Here is a 13,922-nt window from a genome sequence, read left to right on the forward strand (position 1 = left end):
CCAGCAGCTCCACTCTTCATTCTCAGGTCCTGGAATCATGGAACAGAGCAATGAATTTCATTCTTTTTGACCCCTCTGTGCTGTTTTTCTTTTTCCCCTGAACAATGGAGATTTTTAATTTCCTTTCCAAGTTGAAGGGGTTTTTTTTCCCTATTTTTCTTTAGAAGATTTGAAAACAAGTTACAAGTATATGCTGAACTTAAGCTTTGTACCAGTGTTGTGCATGAGAAAAATGAGACTTCTGCTACCCAAAATTTGGAAAGAAATCATTTAATAGAACTGGTAATCAAACTAATGTCAAATTCTGGCTCCTCCCAGGTCAATAATTAAATTTTCACCTTTAATTTCTTGGATTTTGATTCTGCTTTAACCACTAAACTGTTTCTTTTCAGCCTTACTAGTCAAGAGGCATAGTTATGAATTTTTTAAAGATCTTGTTAAGAAATAATTCTACTTCTTTTAACTCTTCCAGCTTTCTGCAAGCCGCCAGGATTTAGCCCCCCCTTACAACCTGAGCAGTAACAGGGTGAGTATCTGCAGATCTCCTGGGAAAACTGGGAACAAAAAGGAGATTAATCTACAAGTGATTAGGAGCATAAATGGAATATATCTCTGAAAAATGGGCCACCCCCATGTGCTCCTGGATCCCTGGGACAGAAGTAGGTTTGGATGTGCTGCTCTGGACCTCTCTGGGGAAGTTCCCAGGTCTTGTCCCAGCCCCTGTGGGATGCTCAGGAGCATTGTCCAGCTTTAGAGCTCTTCCAGAGCTTTCACCTGGGTGGAGGGAAAAAATTCTGGGAGAAAGGAAAAAGTTTGGGTCTGTATCAGTTCAAGTCCACCTCTAGACAGAATAAAGGCTGTGAAGAAAGTCCCTGACCTCCCAGTGGTCCTAAACTTGTGGTGGGTGATAATCCAGCCCATTTCACTCTTTAAAAACACCACTATAGACCCAAAACATTCCTTTAAATGGTGAAAAATTAAATGTAAGCTTATTTTCCAAATCGTAGATCAACTGAAGGATCTCCTCCTGATAGATATTCTGCCCAGCAAGCATGGAGTCATTTTGAGGGGGAGAATCTGGTGGTGACAAGGCATTTTAATGCATAATGCAGTTGCACAGAATAATAGAATTTTGATGTAGTGCTCCAGCATTGGTTGCTAAATCTGCTACATCTGATCCATGGAGAGAATGCTAAAATATGTGCAGGTGATAAAGTGTTTGTAGCAACTTCTGTTTGGAGAGAACTGTGGGGTGTTTCAATATTGTAAGGTTTTTAAAGCAAAAATTAAAGATTAGGATTCTTAATGATTTCTGTTTTTCTCCTCCCTTCCCCTCAATGATTTCCCTCATTGCATGTTTCAGAGTCCAAAGGTCCCAGCAGAGGTAATGCATTAGGTCCACCTAATGAGTGGGATAATAATTTTATCTCACTATAAAGTTGATTTTGCTCACTCACACGCTTTTATTTCCTGCTTTGAAGATGCTGCCGGTGGTGTCTCATTTGCATAGCACAGAGCAAACAAGTTTTTCCATTGAAATGCTGTCATTAATGCAGTGTGAACTGGTACAAAGCAGAGAACTTTTCTCCTTGGGTGCATCTGATGGGTTCTTACAGAGCTGGAGCCGTTCAGTGCCATTTCTCACAGATTTTTGGACAGGGTGAAGTTGTTTCAGAAATAACTCCCTCTCAGCTGAAAAAAATAGACATGAAAGCAAGCAAATATCTAAATATCTGCCAGTGAGTATTAGCCTGGAGATAAGATAAACGTTGAGACTTTCTCTCAAGTCTTGCTCAGGCTTTATGGCTTTTATAGTTCAGTGTGAGCAACTCTTGATTTCTATGAACAAATCACTTTAAAATAATAACAGGGCCAATGGAAAACATGCTTTTCCTTAGTTTTGTGTTAGTGCTCTCAGAGGAATGACCCCTTTTCCCAGGCTTTGGTTAACTGGAATTGTTGGCAGTGGCTTGCATGAGGTTTTGCAGCTCTTGGCCATGGCTGTAGTTGCTGGCAGAGACTCTGTGCTGCAGGAATGTGGAGCTGAGGTGGTGGAGCTGCTCCCCTTGCTTGCAGTGAGCTTCAATCCAAGGCACTTGTTCCTCAGGACATGGAGATGGGACCTCCCCAGCTGGGAATTCCTGCTTTTGAAGGGATCTCTGGTTCCAGGCCACGTTGCACAGGGCTTGGCACAGCTTGGCTTAGTGGAAGTGTTCCTGCCCAGGGCAGGGAGCTGGAATTGGGTGGTCTTTAAACCCTCCCAACCCAGACTAGTCTGCCATGCAATGATCCAGTTTCAATAGGAAGATGAGCAAAAGCTTTTGCAATCCCAATGAAATATTTAACAAATCCTTAAATGTCCCTATAGCACATGGACACCACAGAGCTCAGTGGTGAGATCAGTCCTGTCCAGTTTAGCATAAAGGAACTGAGAACAGCTTGATAGGCAGAGTTTTGGTTAAGCTGGATGTTTTTGTCCCTTGGTGAGAAATTCGGTGCCAAAGAAGTCTTCTCCAGCAGTCATGAATGGTTATTTTATTGTCATTTTACCAGGAATTGGGTGTTGTTTATTACAATGAGCCAATCCCAAATGAGTGATTTAATGTACCACAGCAAAAAGCAGTCACAGGACAGTAACAACACCTGAACTGGGTGCAGAATATTGATGGAAGCCCTTGGCACACCCTAGAATATTCCTTTCCTTAACTTTTATTCCATTTCTTTATTTCTCTAATTGTTGTTCCTTGCTTTCCTGGTGCCTTTACCATGGATTTTTCGCTTTCTGGAAAGGGCTCCTGAGTCTCACTCCTCTATGTCAAGCACCATCCTTGCTGGTAAAATATGGAACGTGGATGCTGCTCCTTTCTCCAACACTCAGAAGAGCCAGAGCTCATTCCCCTGTTAAAAAATAAAAAGTATTCAACAAGAATATATGAGTTGAAATAAGAATTAAAGATGGTGTCAATGCAACTACAACAGGCAGCTCAGGAATTTCAAGAATTAAGGCATGGATTCATCTTGCAGACTTTGGCAGTAAAAACATGGATGGGTGGTCACATCTTCCTGGAGAGCTGGAAAAGTCCTTCTCCAGGACTGGAGCAGAGGTGTGGGATTGGCACATTTTGGGAAAAAAACACCTTTACGAAAATCCCAGTGTGCTGACAGCATAGAGAGATTCCAGGGAGCAGGATGACTCACACTGAGCTGTGCATTCCTGGGAAATGTTTAAGTCACCACTGGGAAATTTTAATTTCTGAATTTACTTCAGAAGAGTTTTATGGACTTTCATATTGTCAGCAGGACTGCACAGGGCCTCACCTCCAGGTTCTGTCTGCTTGCTTAAATGAGTAAAAGGCAATTTTTACTCCTGTTATCACTGCAGATGAGGTTAGGGGAGACTGAGATGAGTTTGATTTCTCCTTGCATATCAAGTGATGCAGGGGTATTGAGTGTCTTAGTCTTGATATCAAATAAAAGGGGTGAATTTTCATGTTCAAGGGTTTTTTTGTTGGAAATTTAATTTAATTTAATTCAGTTGGACGATGAATTTAAAAATTGAGTTGACTAAACTGGATGGATCAGAGGCACAATGAATGGGAGGCACCTCTGAGATGTTTTACAGATCAGACCAAATCACATATTGATGAAAAATATCAACAAGTTGCTCTTAAAACACCTCTGACAAGAACCATTTTGTCTTGGACAGTTGTCCTTCCTTTCCCAAAGGCCCAGTATTTGTAGCTCAAAATCCAAGTAAGAGAAGATGGTGCCATTCAACCTTCAGGTTTTTCTGGGAACCAGAGTTTTTTTTCAGCAAATTGATACCTTGTAGATTGAACTTGAATAATCCTGCTGTTCATGAGAACAAGTGCCTTTTGTCCCAGCTGTGTGTCCCAGCTGTTTGCTTGTGTTCCAGTGCTCCATGGTCACCTTTTCCTAAGCCTTTTCTGAACTGCTGAAATAATAAAACACAAGAACTATTCATTTCTCTTACCCAGTGGCTGCATTTTAATGGTCTGTCAACTTCAAGGAAAGATTTGTCAGGTAAAGCCTCCAGATGACTTAGGTAGTGATCATCCCTACCTGCCCTAAAGGTTTTGTGCATGAAATAAATTCCCTGGGGTTTTTCATGGAGGATGTGTGAAAGAAGGGAAGGCAGAGGAGAAGAAGGAGAAGGTTTTATAAAAATAAACCACTTTATAAACAGCTCTGCATTAAAACACATTAAGGGACGTGCATTTTTCTGGTGGCTACTTGGATGTGTTAAATTAAATCACTTGACCTCTGTTTGGTCACTTGGCAGAGAGCAAATATATTCATGAAATGATGACTCCTCTGGGCAAATGATTTATAAGCTTCCTCTCTTTCTCTGACCACCCTTCTTGAGAGAGAAAAGATTCACAGCACTTAAATAATAATAATAAGAAGAATAGACTTAAAACTTGTAGTGGTGCATGCACAAAGCAGCATGGGAGAGTGCTGGATGACATCCAGATGGGAAACTTGGGAACTTCATCAAGTTAATATAGTTAATAATTATTTTTATTTTAGTGAGCTTGACATGGGTTATCTTTCAATCCAGCTTAGTAAAATCATTCATGAATTACCTTTTCCCTCTGCACAGTAGTTGACACTTCCAGTTGTCTCCAGTATTTTCTTTTCCAAATGTTTCTCCACCCGTTGCCCTGACTAACCTAATTTTGATGGTTTGTTGTCATCTCAGAGTTGAGGGTCCCAAATCTGACCTTCAGGCTAAAACTCTGATCTCTGCACTCTCTCCAATGCAAGTGCAATTCAAAAACTCAACATGCCTTAAGTAAACAACCACACAAATCCTTTTCTCATTCCTGTTCTCAGGACCTTCACTTTATTTAGCCTGGCAAAATACTTAAAATTACTTAGAAAATGCAGTCGTCCATAATATCAAGGCTGAAGCAAAATTTCTGAAAGATCCTAAGAAAAAAGCCTTTTCCTACAGAAGAAGTCACCAAATGCTGCCATTCTTTCTGTGCAGGATGAGTATTCTGAAAGTGTTCTGCTGGTTCTTACCAACTCCATTTTCTCAGCATTCCCCAAACAAGGCTAAAAAGGATATTGCTTGAAATAATTTTTCTCTTGGAACAGTCAGTGAAGGGCACTTCTGACTCAACAGATCATGACTCAGAAAATTATTTAGTTGCTCTTTACCTGCACTGAGTCCCTGTTCTAGTAAGCTACAATACTCTTGAGTATTTGTAATATTCTTTCTGTTTCTTCTTTTTTTGTGGCCTCCAGAAGCACGTGGGCTTGGCTCAAGATGTGTCACCTTGATCCATTTGTCTTTAAGAGGATAACTATCCCAAGATCCAAAAGGATCCCTAAGCAAGCTTTATATTCTCAAAAAACGAAGCTTTCAGATGCTTTTCACTCTTCCATAGCTCTTTTTTCCTAATCCAGTGCCAACATTGACCAGGCTGATGGCAGACTAGTCCAGGAGGCAACAAAACAAGTATTTCAGGATTATTTTGAGTCTTGTGCTATTTGGTTTGAGTCTTCTATTTTTTATTAATCTCTGGACAATCTGCACTAATAGAAACACGAAAGCAAAAAAAAAAAAAATCATTTTGTGGAATTTTCCAGCCTCAGACGTGACTCTTGGATGTGTGTAAGACATAAATGAGTTGCAGTTCAAAGGTGATGCTGGAATTGGAGGCTTAAGGCATGAGCAGAGCAGGAAGCTTTCAAGAAGGGCTTAAACACCAAAGTCCTCAAAACCAGCAGACTAACCAACCCCCTGCTGCTCCCAGCCTGGCCTCCATCAGCTTCACTTTCAGGATGCCTCAGTGACCTCAGACACCCATCAGATTTCCCAAATTTGTCTTCCCAGGTGTAGCACTGGCTGTACCTGGAGCAGGAGGGCTGAGGACAGGTCCTGCTCTGCCCAAGTGAGGTTACTTGTTATTCAAAGCAGGAGAGCTTTCCTGGGACTGACTTATAGATCCAAATGGAAATGATTCTTGCCCTGGGCTGCTCACAGTGACCTTCAACCCAGTGCAGAAATCTATTCCTCCTATCCTGGCTTATTTATTATTTGTGAAACATTCATGACTTCAAGTTCCAGTTAAGATTAGTTTGGCTGCCTGACATTATTTTTATGTTCAAGGTCAGATTAATTCTTTGCATCCAACAGTGGGGAGCTTCTTGAAAAAGCACGTTTTCCCCCTCTTCCTCCAGGAAAAAATACACTAAACTTATGGTCTAGGATGCAGCAGGTCCTTCCATCCCTTGTAACTCCTGCACCTTTTTACTATGAAAGTATTTCTCTTCCTGTTACGTCTGTCAAAACACAAGCAAAATTCATGTGTACAACAAAATCCAGGTTTTGCACCAGCCATAGCACAACTCTTTACCAATTTTTGCCAGCTTGTCCTGAGAACATTTTGCCACCTGAACAGGACAACACTTTCCCCACAAGGCCTTGAGACTTCTTGAAGAGTCTGAGCCTGAACTTTTTTGACCCACAGGCTCATAAATGGGTATTGAGTTGCCTTCAGGTCTGCTATAAATTAGGTAAATGAGAAGGAGCTTCTTTGGCAGTTTGATTTTGCACGTGTGCCTCCCTCAGGTGTTTTCAGGACAACCCCATGGAATTTTGGTTTCCCTTCCAGCTCTGCACACTCAGTTTGGTGAAGCAAAACCAAGCCCTGTCCTGCATCCACATGAAAATTCCAGCAGAGCCACACCCTGACCAGTCACTTGGAGTAATCACTGCAGACAAATTTGTAAATGATTTTGCCTAGCAAGATGAGACAATTAATAAAAAAATGGATTTGGACACGCAGATTCTTGACAGTCACATGCTGATGTGAAACAGTGGCCTGGGGTTTCTCTCTGTTAGCCAAGAGGCTTTGTCACTGAGCCAGTTTCTGGCTATGAGTTTGAGAAGAAGGTTCCAAAACTACAGTGGACCTTTGTAAAAGCAAGAGAAATCACCCCTGGTGTGCAGAATGGTGGGTGGGATCTGTGGGAAAACCCAAACAGAGAATCCTGGCATCCTGGGAAAGCAAAGGAGCTGCTCTTTTCTCTGTCTCTGCTTCTTCTTCATCTGCATCAGGCTCTTGTAGGGCTGAAAATAATCTTGTTTCATCCTCAAAACCCATGTCAAAACCCTAACCTGTCCTAATGTTTTTTGTGACTCCTGCTATCCACAGCTTGGATATTCCAATTTTCTCTTCCCCAGAAAACTTTGCAGTGCCACAGTTGCTTCCTCTTGATCTGTTTAACTCCTCCTTCCTCTGGCTCCAGGCACGAACATCCAGCCTTTAGGTCTTGTATTTCTTGTCTTGTTTAAAGCTCTGTCCTCACCCTTTTTCCTGACACTGCTTCCACTTCTCCTGAGTAGATACACAAAATATTCAGGAATTTTGGGCAGACAGTGCCATATTATTTTCACCTGGTTGTAACATACTCAGCTGCCACAACACAGCAGCACAAGTGAGTGAAATATTACAGCTGTGAGGTCTAGAAATGAACTTTTTCTGTGCCTTTGTGCTGAGGGTGCTCAACTTTGCAGGGCTGGGTCTGCCAACTAAAAGCACCTCTGGGGAAGGGTCTTTCCTCAGCTCTGGCACTCTGAGCTTGGCAGAGGGGCTGTGCAGGGTGTGTCAGGATTCCTGTGCTCCTGCTGTTGTGCTCACTTGGAAAAACACGTTTGTTTTTCCCCTCTAGGGTCGATGGGAGAGTCAGCAAGATGTGTCCCAAGGTGCCACAAACTCCAGTAGAGGCATTAGTCCATCTCGTACCTCCCTGCCGGGCTCTGGGCAACAGAACCACTCCCCTGACCCAGGTAAGGCTCTCCTTCAGCTCAGAAAACTCCCCTGACCCAGGTAAGGCTCTCCTTCAGCTCAGAAAACTCCCCTGACCCAGGTAAGGCTCTCCTTCAGCTCAGAAAACTCCCCTGACCCAGGTAAGGCTCTCCTTCAGCTCAGAAAACTCCCCTGACCCAGGTAAGGCTCTCCTTCAGCTCAGAAAACTCCCCTGACCCAGGTAAGGCTCTCCTTCAGCTCAGAAAACTCCCCTGACCCAGGTAAGGCTCTCCTTCAGCTCAGAAAACTCCCCTGACCCAGGTAAGGCTCTCCTTCAGCTCACGGAACTTCGTAAATTTGAGACGAAGTCACTGCAGCTCCTGAGTGTCACTAAAAGTCAGAGAGTGCTTTCCCTTGGTTAATTCTTTGACCACAGAAGTCATCTTAGACTAAAAAGAAATTTTTAAATTTTTTTATAGAGGGTTTTAGGTCAGCTTTGGGGTTTTTTTTCTCCCTTTCTCCAAAGAATAATTCTTTTCATCTATGAATATTTTTTTTTCCCAACAGGTATTGGTAGCCTGGCTGCTTCCTACCTGAATCCTGTCAAGTCCTTCGTGCCTCAGATGCCAAAGCTGCTGAAGTCCCTGTTCCCTGTTAGAGATGAGAAAAAGGGCAGGCAGAGCTCTCCCCTTGCACAGCAGGTAGGGCATTAAATCACCCATGAAATCCAATACTGGTGAGTGCTGCTGGGCTTGCTGGCAGAGTGCTGCTTTATAAAAGTTGTTGCACAGCAAACCAAGCTTTTAGGCACAGCAAAGCCTCGTGATCCATTTCCCTTCCATCCCTCCATCCAGGTATAGTGGAGCTGCTGGAACTTATTGACACACACTCAGCCCACTTGGCTTTTCCACTCCCAGGGTGATTTATGGGCCTCCCACTCGCAGCAACAATGGTAACATTTATGAAGGGCACTTAGTGTTGTTTGTGTATTGCCAGGAGGAAAATGTAATTCTATTTTTAATTCCTTATTTCATATCCCCACCCCTCGCCCCAGCTCGTGTCACCTTTTACCATCTTTTCCTGTGTACTTGGGGCAGTTGCTCTTGTTCATTCTTATCTACTCCACGTGTCAGGGAAGCATTTGATTTCCTTTTTTTCTTTTTGGATGTTGTACTGCAAAGCTCCCACCTGCTCCAGATGTGGCTCCTGTGCTCTGAGCAGAAGTTGATGCATGGTCAAGCTGACTGAGAAAACACTTCTGTCTTTTAAAAAAACACCAGATGAAATAGAGAATCCCATTATAAGTCACGTAATCTCCTTTCTTTGTGAGGAATATTTATTTATAAAGGAATATTTCCCTCTAGAGTTAATTTTGAAAGTTTAACAGATTGTTTTGAAGATGAATCTGGAGCCAGATCTCATGTAAAAGTTTTTGGGATTCTATTCTGTCCATGCTGGCTCTGCTCTCACCCTCTTCCTTTGCCTGGAGTTCTGGAAGCTCTTCACTTATTAACTCAGACTTTTCTTCACCTTTTGCCATGCAGGCAAACATTTTAAAGCATATCTTTCTCCAAACAAGCCCTAAAATCCCTGAACAACTCTTTTTTTTTTTTTTTTTTTGTGTGGATGAATCCAGGTCTTTTGTTTGCTACAACTAAACTTGCTGTTACAAGAACATCCCAGGAGTACAGGAAGTTGTTTTGGCATAATAGAAATACAGTAAAATATTAAATAGACAGAGCAAAAATAAATCTACTAACACTTAAATGTTTTTAAAAGAAATTTCTGGCACATGTAGCACAAATAAGAATGAGGCAGTTTTAAAATATTCTTAGCTTGCTTGGGGATTCATTTTACATTTTAATCTTGCCTTTTGCTTGGTGCTGAGGCTGGAATTGTACAAACCTCCTCATCTATGAACTGTAGAGAATTAAAATGAAGGTGGTGACTTTCTTTAAAGGTATTTGGGTATGGAAAGATGCAAATAGGTGCTCTTACAATTGCAGTGAGAGCCTTTCACACCTTCTTGAATCCTCAGTGAATCAGTGAGAGCTGAGAGGAGAAACGAGGCCTAATTTCCTGCCTCTAGTCTAACCACCTGTTCCCACTCCTTTCCTGTTCAAGATCAGTCGTGGATGATTTGTCTAGAAATCAAGTTTTAAACTACAGAGGCATCTCCTAAATGAGATTTTAGTTTATGGTATGGATTGCTATGGAAAGTCAACCAGGTCATGATCTCAACGATTTTTAATAGGAGGGGAAATGGTTTTTAAAAAATAAGGGGAGTAGGTGATGCTTCAGTGCTTGCAGTGGAGAGCAGCCCAGGGTTCCCATGACCAGTGGGATCTGTGTAATGTAATGAAATGTTAGACTTAATTTCTGCTTTCAGGTTTTGCAGTTCAACAAATCAGCTGTATTGCAATGTGCCTCCCTGGTTTGAGAGGTTTTACAAATTCCTTGCAGCTCCATCCGTAGGGAAATGGGGCTTCTTGACTGCTGTCAGCAATCCCAGGGAATTGTGGAATATCCTGAGGTGGAGAGATCCACAGGGATCATCGATCCAACCCTGCACAGATACCCCAGCAATCCCATCCTGTCCCTGAGAGCGTTGTCCAAACATTCCTGGAGCTTTGGCAGCTTTGGGAATTTCACCATTCCCTGGGGAGCTCTTTCAGTGCCCCAGCACCCTCTGGGGGAAAAACCTTTTCCTAATGCCCCCTTAAGGAAAGATGCACAGAAGAAATAAAAAGAAGCCAGAAGGAATTGCCCCAGAATCAGCTCCAGCTTCTTCTTCTTTTTGTGTGCGGCACAAAAATAAAGAGGAGCCTTTGCAGCAAGTCTGGCTTTTGAAGATCATAAATATCCCATCCCATAATCTCCAGTGCTGCTTCTTCCTAATGGCCTGGGACTGCAGATGTGGGCAGAGGAGTTGAGCTGGAGGTGGTGATGGATGGCTGAGGGACACGGGGGGCTCGGGGGATCACTGCCAGGCAGGCAGCCAGGAACTCCTGTGGGGCTGGAGGAGCTGTGCCACGGAGGGGACACCAGAATTTATCTTTGATAACTTTTCTGAGATCTTTCTGAGCCTCAGGGAATACAGAAGAGCACCTCTAGGGCTGTGGGAGAAGGAAATGTCAGTGCACAGTGGCAGGGGACATAAATGAATGTGCAAGGTGGGAGAAGTGGGTGGTAAACTAAAAATCTGTCAGGGAGAGGCAAAGCCTAAATGACTTTTTTGGCTTTAATTGCAAAGGAATCTGACCCTTAACTGGGAGCTGCTGGAGTTCTGTTGCTGTAAGCAGCAATTTGGGAGAGCAAGGTTCAGGAATAGAAATTACAAAGGGGATGGAAGGATCTGAATCATCCTTTCCTGGCTGGGAGCTGAGATATGGAGAGATTCAGGTGGATTTTGGGAAATGGTTCTTCCCCCAGAGGGTGTTTGAGCACTGGAACAGCTCCCCAGAGAATGGTGACGTTCCCAAGGCTGCCAGAGCTCCAGGAGAGTTTGGACAAGGCTCTCAGGGATGCACAGGGTGGGATTGTTGGGGTGTCTGTGCAGGGCCAGGGGTTGCACTGAGTGATCCTTGTGGGTCCCTGCCAGCTCAGGGTATTCCATGATTCCATGAAAAGCAAATTTCAAAGGAGCAGGACTGAACCTTCTTCCAGGTTTGGAGCTGAAGTTAAGTTCACCATGACTATTCCAAGTGGGTGTGGTACCAAATCTCTGATCCCGTGCTGGTAAAAAAGGAGATCAGTTCCTGTCAGTAATTATAAAAACACACATTTAAAATTATTTCAGCAGCTTTTTATTTCAGTCCTGCCCATTGCTTAGAGCTGCATCAACATTAAAGTGGGCGAGCCCACACAAAATTACCTTTACAAAGTGATCTTCCCTTCTTTAGAGTGGTTGCTTGTGCTTAAAAAAAAAAAAAAAAAAAAAAAAAAGCAGAGCCATCCCAGTCAAGGTGGTGGCAGTGAACAAAATTGCTGTCTTTGACCTTCTGCTGCAAGTTTAGTAACTAATCTGGAGAATAATGAACCGCAATTAATGAAATCTGCTCTCGTATTCAAGTGTGTTTCTCAGACAGCACATAAAATAATTGAAAGAACTTCCTGCTCTCTAATTAGTTAGATTGAATTAATTTGGCATAATAGGATTCTTTATGTAACTCGCAGAACGGCTTCCGATGAAGCTGTTTATGTACCTAAAAGATTGGGTTCTGATGAAGCTGTTTATATACTTTAAAGTTAGAAAATGCTTATTTTCTCCTTTATCTGGTGCCTTTAAATTAATTGCTAGTAGTCTGTAAATTAAAAAAAAAAAAAAAACACCAACAATTTAAACCTTTCTCGATGGCTGGAATTGCTTTTTATTTTCCCAGCCTATTGAAAAAGCTGAGAACCACAGAGTGCAAGATTTGGAGCCTTCTGACCCTCCCTGCTGATGGGGAGAAGCTTAAAATCCTTGTGTAAAATACACAGGTGGAGGGAGAAACAGAGTTTCATCTGTCTGTGCTTAATTATATTATGTAGGAATTGAAACTCCTCTTTTTTTATTCACATGCTGAGGCTTTCCCAGTGTGCACCAAGCAGAATTCCTGTTCTTTTCCCTTGTGACCCCATGGCCCTCCAGGAACTGCCTGTGTAATCACATTTCAGGGCATCACTGGGTGCTGACATTAAAAATGGACATATGAAATTCCAGTTCCTGGTTTTTTGGCATTGCTGTGGCAGAAGGAAATTCCTGTGGCCAATTTGGTGAGTGGATTTTGGTCACCTTCCTATCCAAGAATCTTTTTGGATGCTCAGATGTCTTTGTGTTAAGCACATGACTTGAGAGAGAGATCTTGATTCACAGATTTATTTTAAAAAATAAAATATAGAAACTCTTTTAATTTCCATGTAATTCATTTTTGCTTTATGGTGTAGCCACATGGAGAGGGCAGCTGTCACTTCTTTCCCTTCCACCTTCTGATGCAGACATGGAAATTAATCTTAAAAACTAATGAAATGCAGTTAATGAAAGGCTTTCTAAATAGACAAAACCCCTTTTCTGGCAGTCCATTAAAAAATAAAGAGTTTCATGCATGGGCCTGGTGCACAGTATAATTGCTAGAACTGCCATTCCTTAATCAAATGTAAATAATGTGGCCTCAGAGAACCTTCTTTAACATCTTGAAGGCTTTTTTTTTCCTTCAGAGTTTCAAGTGAACAATCATTTGGATGCTACCCCACAGCAGAGCTCCACAGCAGAGCTCGTGTGTCTCCTTGTGACTCAGTTGTTGGTGTTTTGATTTCTTTCTGAGCTCAGTTTTCCCTGTCATCCTCAAGTACAAATAGTTTTTGATGAGAATGAGTATGGAAAACTGGCTTTGGAAGTTTCAAACCACTCGAATTTCTTTATAAACTAACTTAAGAATGGGTATGAATTACTCCTTTAATCTGCCAGGACCTAGAAACGAAGTAATTGGGCTGCATAGGAAATGATGTGGTTAATTTTGTATAAATTGTACTAGAAATGGGGAATTCTGAAGTCTTATTACAGGCTGAAACATTTAACATAGAGACTCTGGAATAAGAGGGGGTTGTTTGGGTTAATATTTAAATACAGAGTGTATTTAGAGAAGAAAATGAGCAAACACAAAAAAAAACCCAACAAATTAACTTGCACTGGACTTCAGATCTCCTTGTGGAAGGTGGGAGATTTTTTATTTGAGTGATTAATGACTTTGCCCTCAATTTTAAAATCGTTTTCAAGAGGAATATTGTTAGGGCAGGGGGGTACCTTTTAAAAATTGAATATTTTCTTTTGGGCTATGTACTAGGGAATTTGGAATTCTCCCTGCATTCCCATGCATGCGTTGTGGAAATATTTTATCCTGAGTGCTCCAAACTGATTTAAATCTCTGTTTAATGAATTTAAATCTCTGTTCTGCTGCACAAGTTCCCAGTGGCTGCTGTTAAATAGTGATGGGACCATAACACTGTCAGTGGGAGGGTCCTTGGGCTCAGCCACTCTTGTCTGGGGATGGGAAAGCAACGAGAAGAGTGGTGGAAGTTTGGGATGAAATCCCTTTAGGATTGTATCAACCTTGGCTAAGCCATTCCTGGCATTCACAGGGCAGTTCTTGGCTGCAC

At 42.2% G+C, this 13,922-nt stretch overlaps 1 protein-coding gene across 3 annotated transcripts in view; it reads left to right on the forward strand.

Annotated features, from left to right (window-relative positions):
* Window positions 1-13,922, forward strand: part of KIF13B (kinesin family member 13B) — a 120,333-nt gene that overhangs the window by 93,764 nt on the left and 12,647 nt on the right. For 2 of the 3 annotated variants that reach the window (XM_054001636.1, XM_054001637.1), the window contains exons 35-37: window positions 473-526; window positions 7,708-7,825; window positions 8,352-8,485. In XM_054001636.1, the coding sequence (XP_053857611.1) occupies window positions 473-526; window positions 7,708-7,825; window positions 8,352-8,485 (306 nt within the window). Of the gene's footprint in view, window positions 1-472; window positions 527-1,007; window positions 1,250-7,707; window positions 7,826-8,351; window positions 8,486-13,922 lie in introns of those variants that run through there. The other variant, XM_054001638.1, reaches the window with a different exon arrangement.

The sequence above is a fragment of the Vidua macroura genome, chromosome 31 (assembly GCF_024509145.1).
Source record: "Vidua macroura isolate BioBank_ID:100142 chromosome 31, ASM2450914v1, whole genome shotgun sequence".
In the NCBI taxonomy this organism is placed as follows: Eukaryota; Metazoa; Chordata; class Aves; order Passeriformes; family Viduidae; genus Vidua; species Vidua macroura.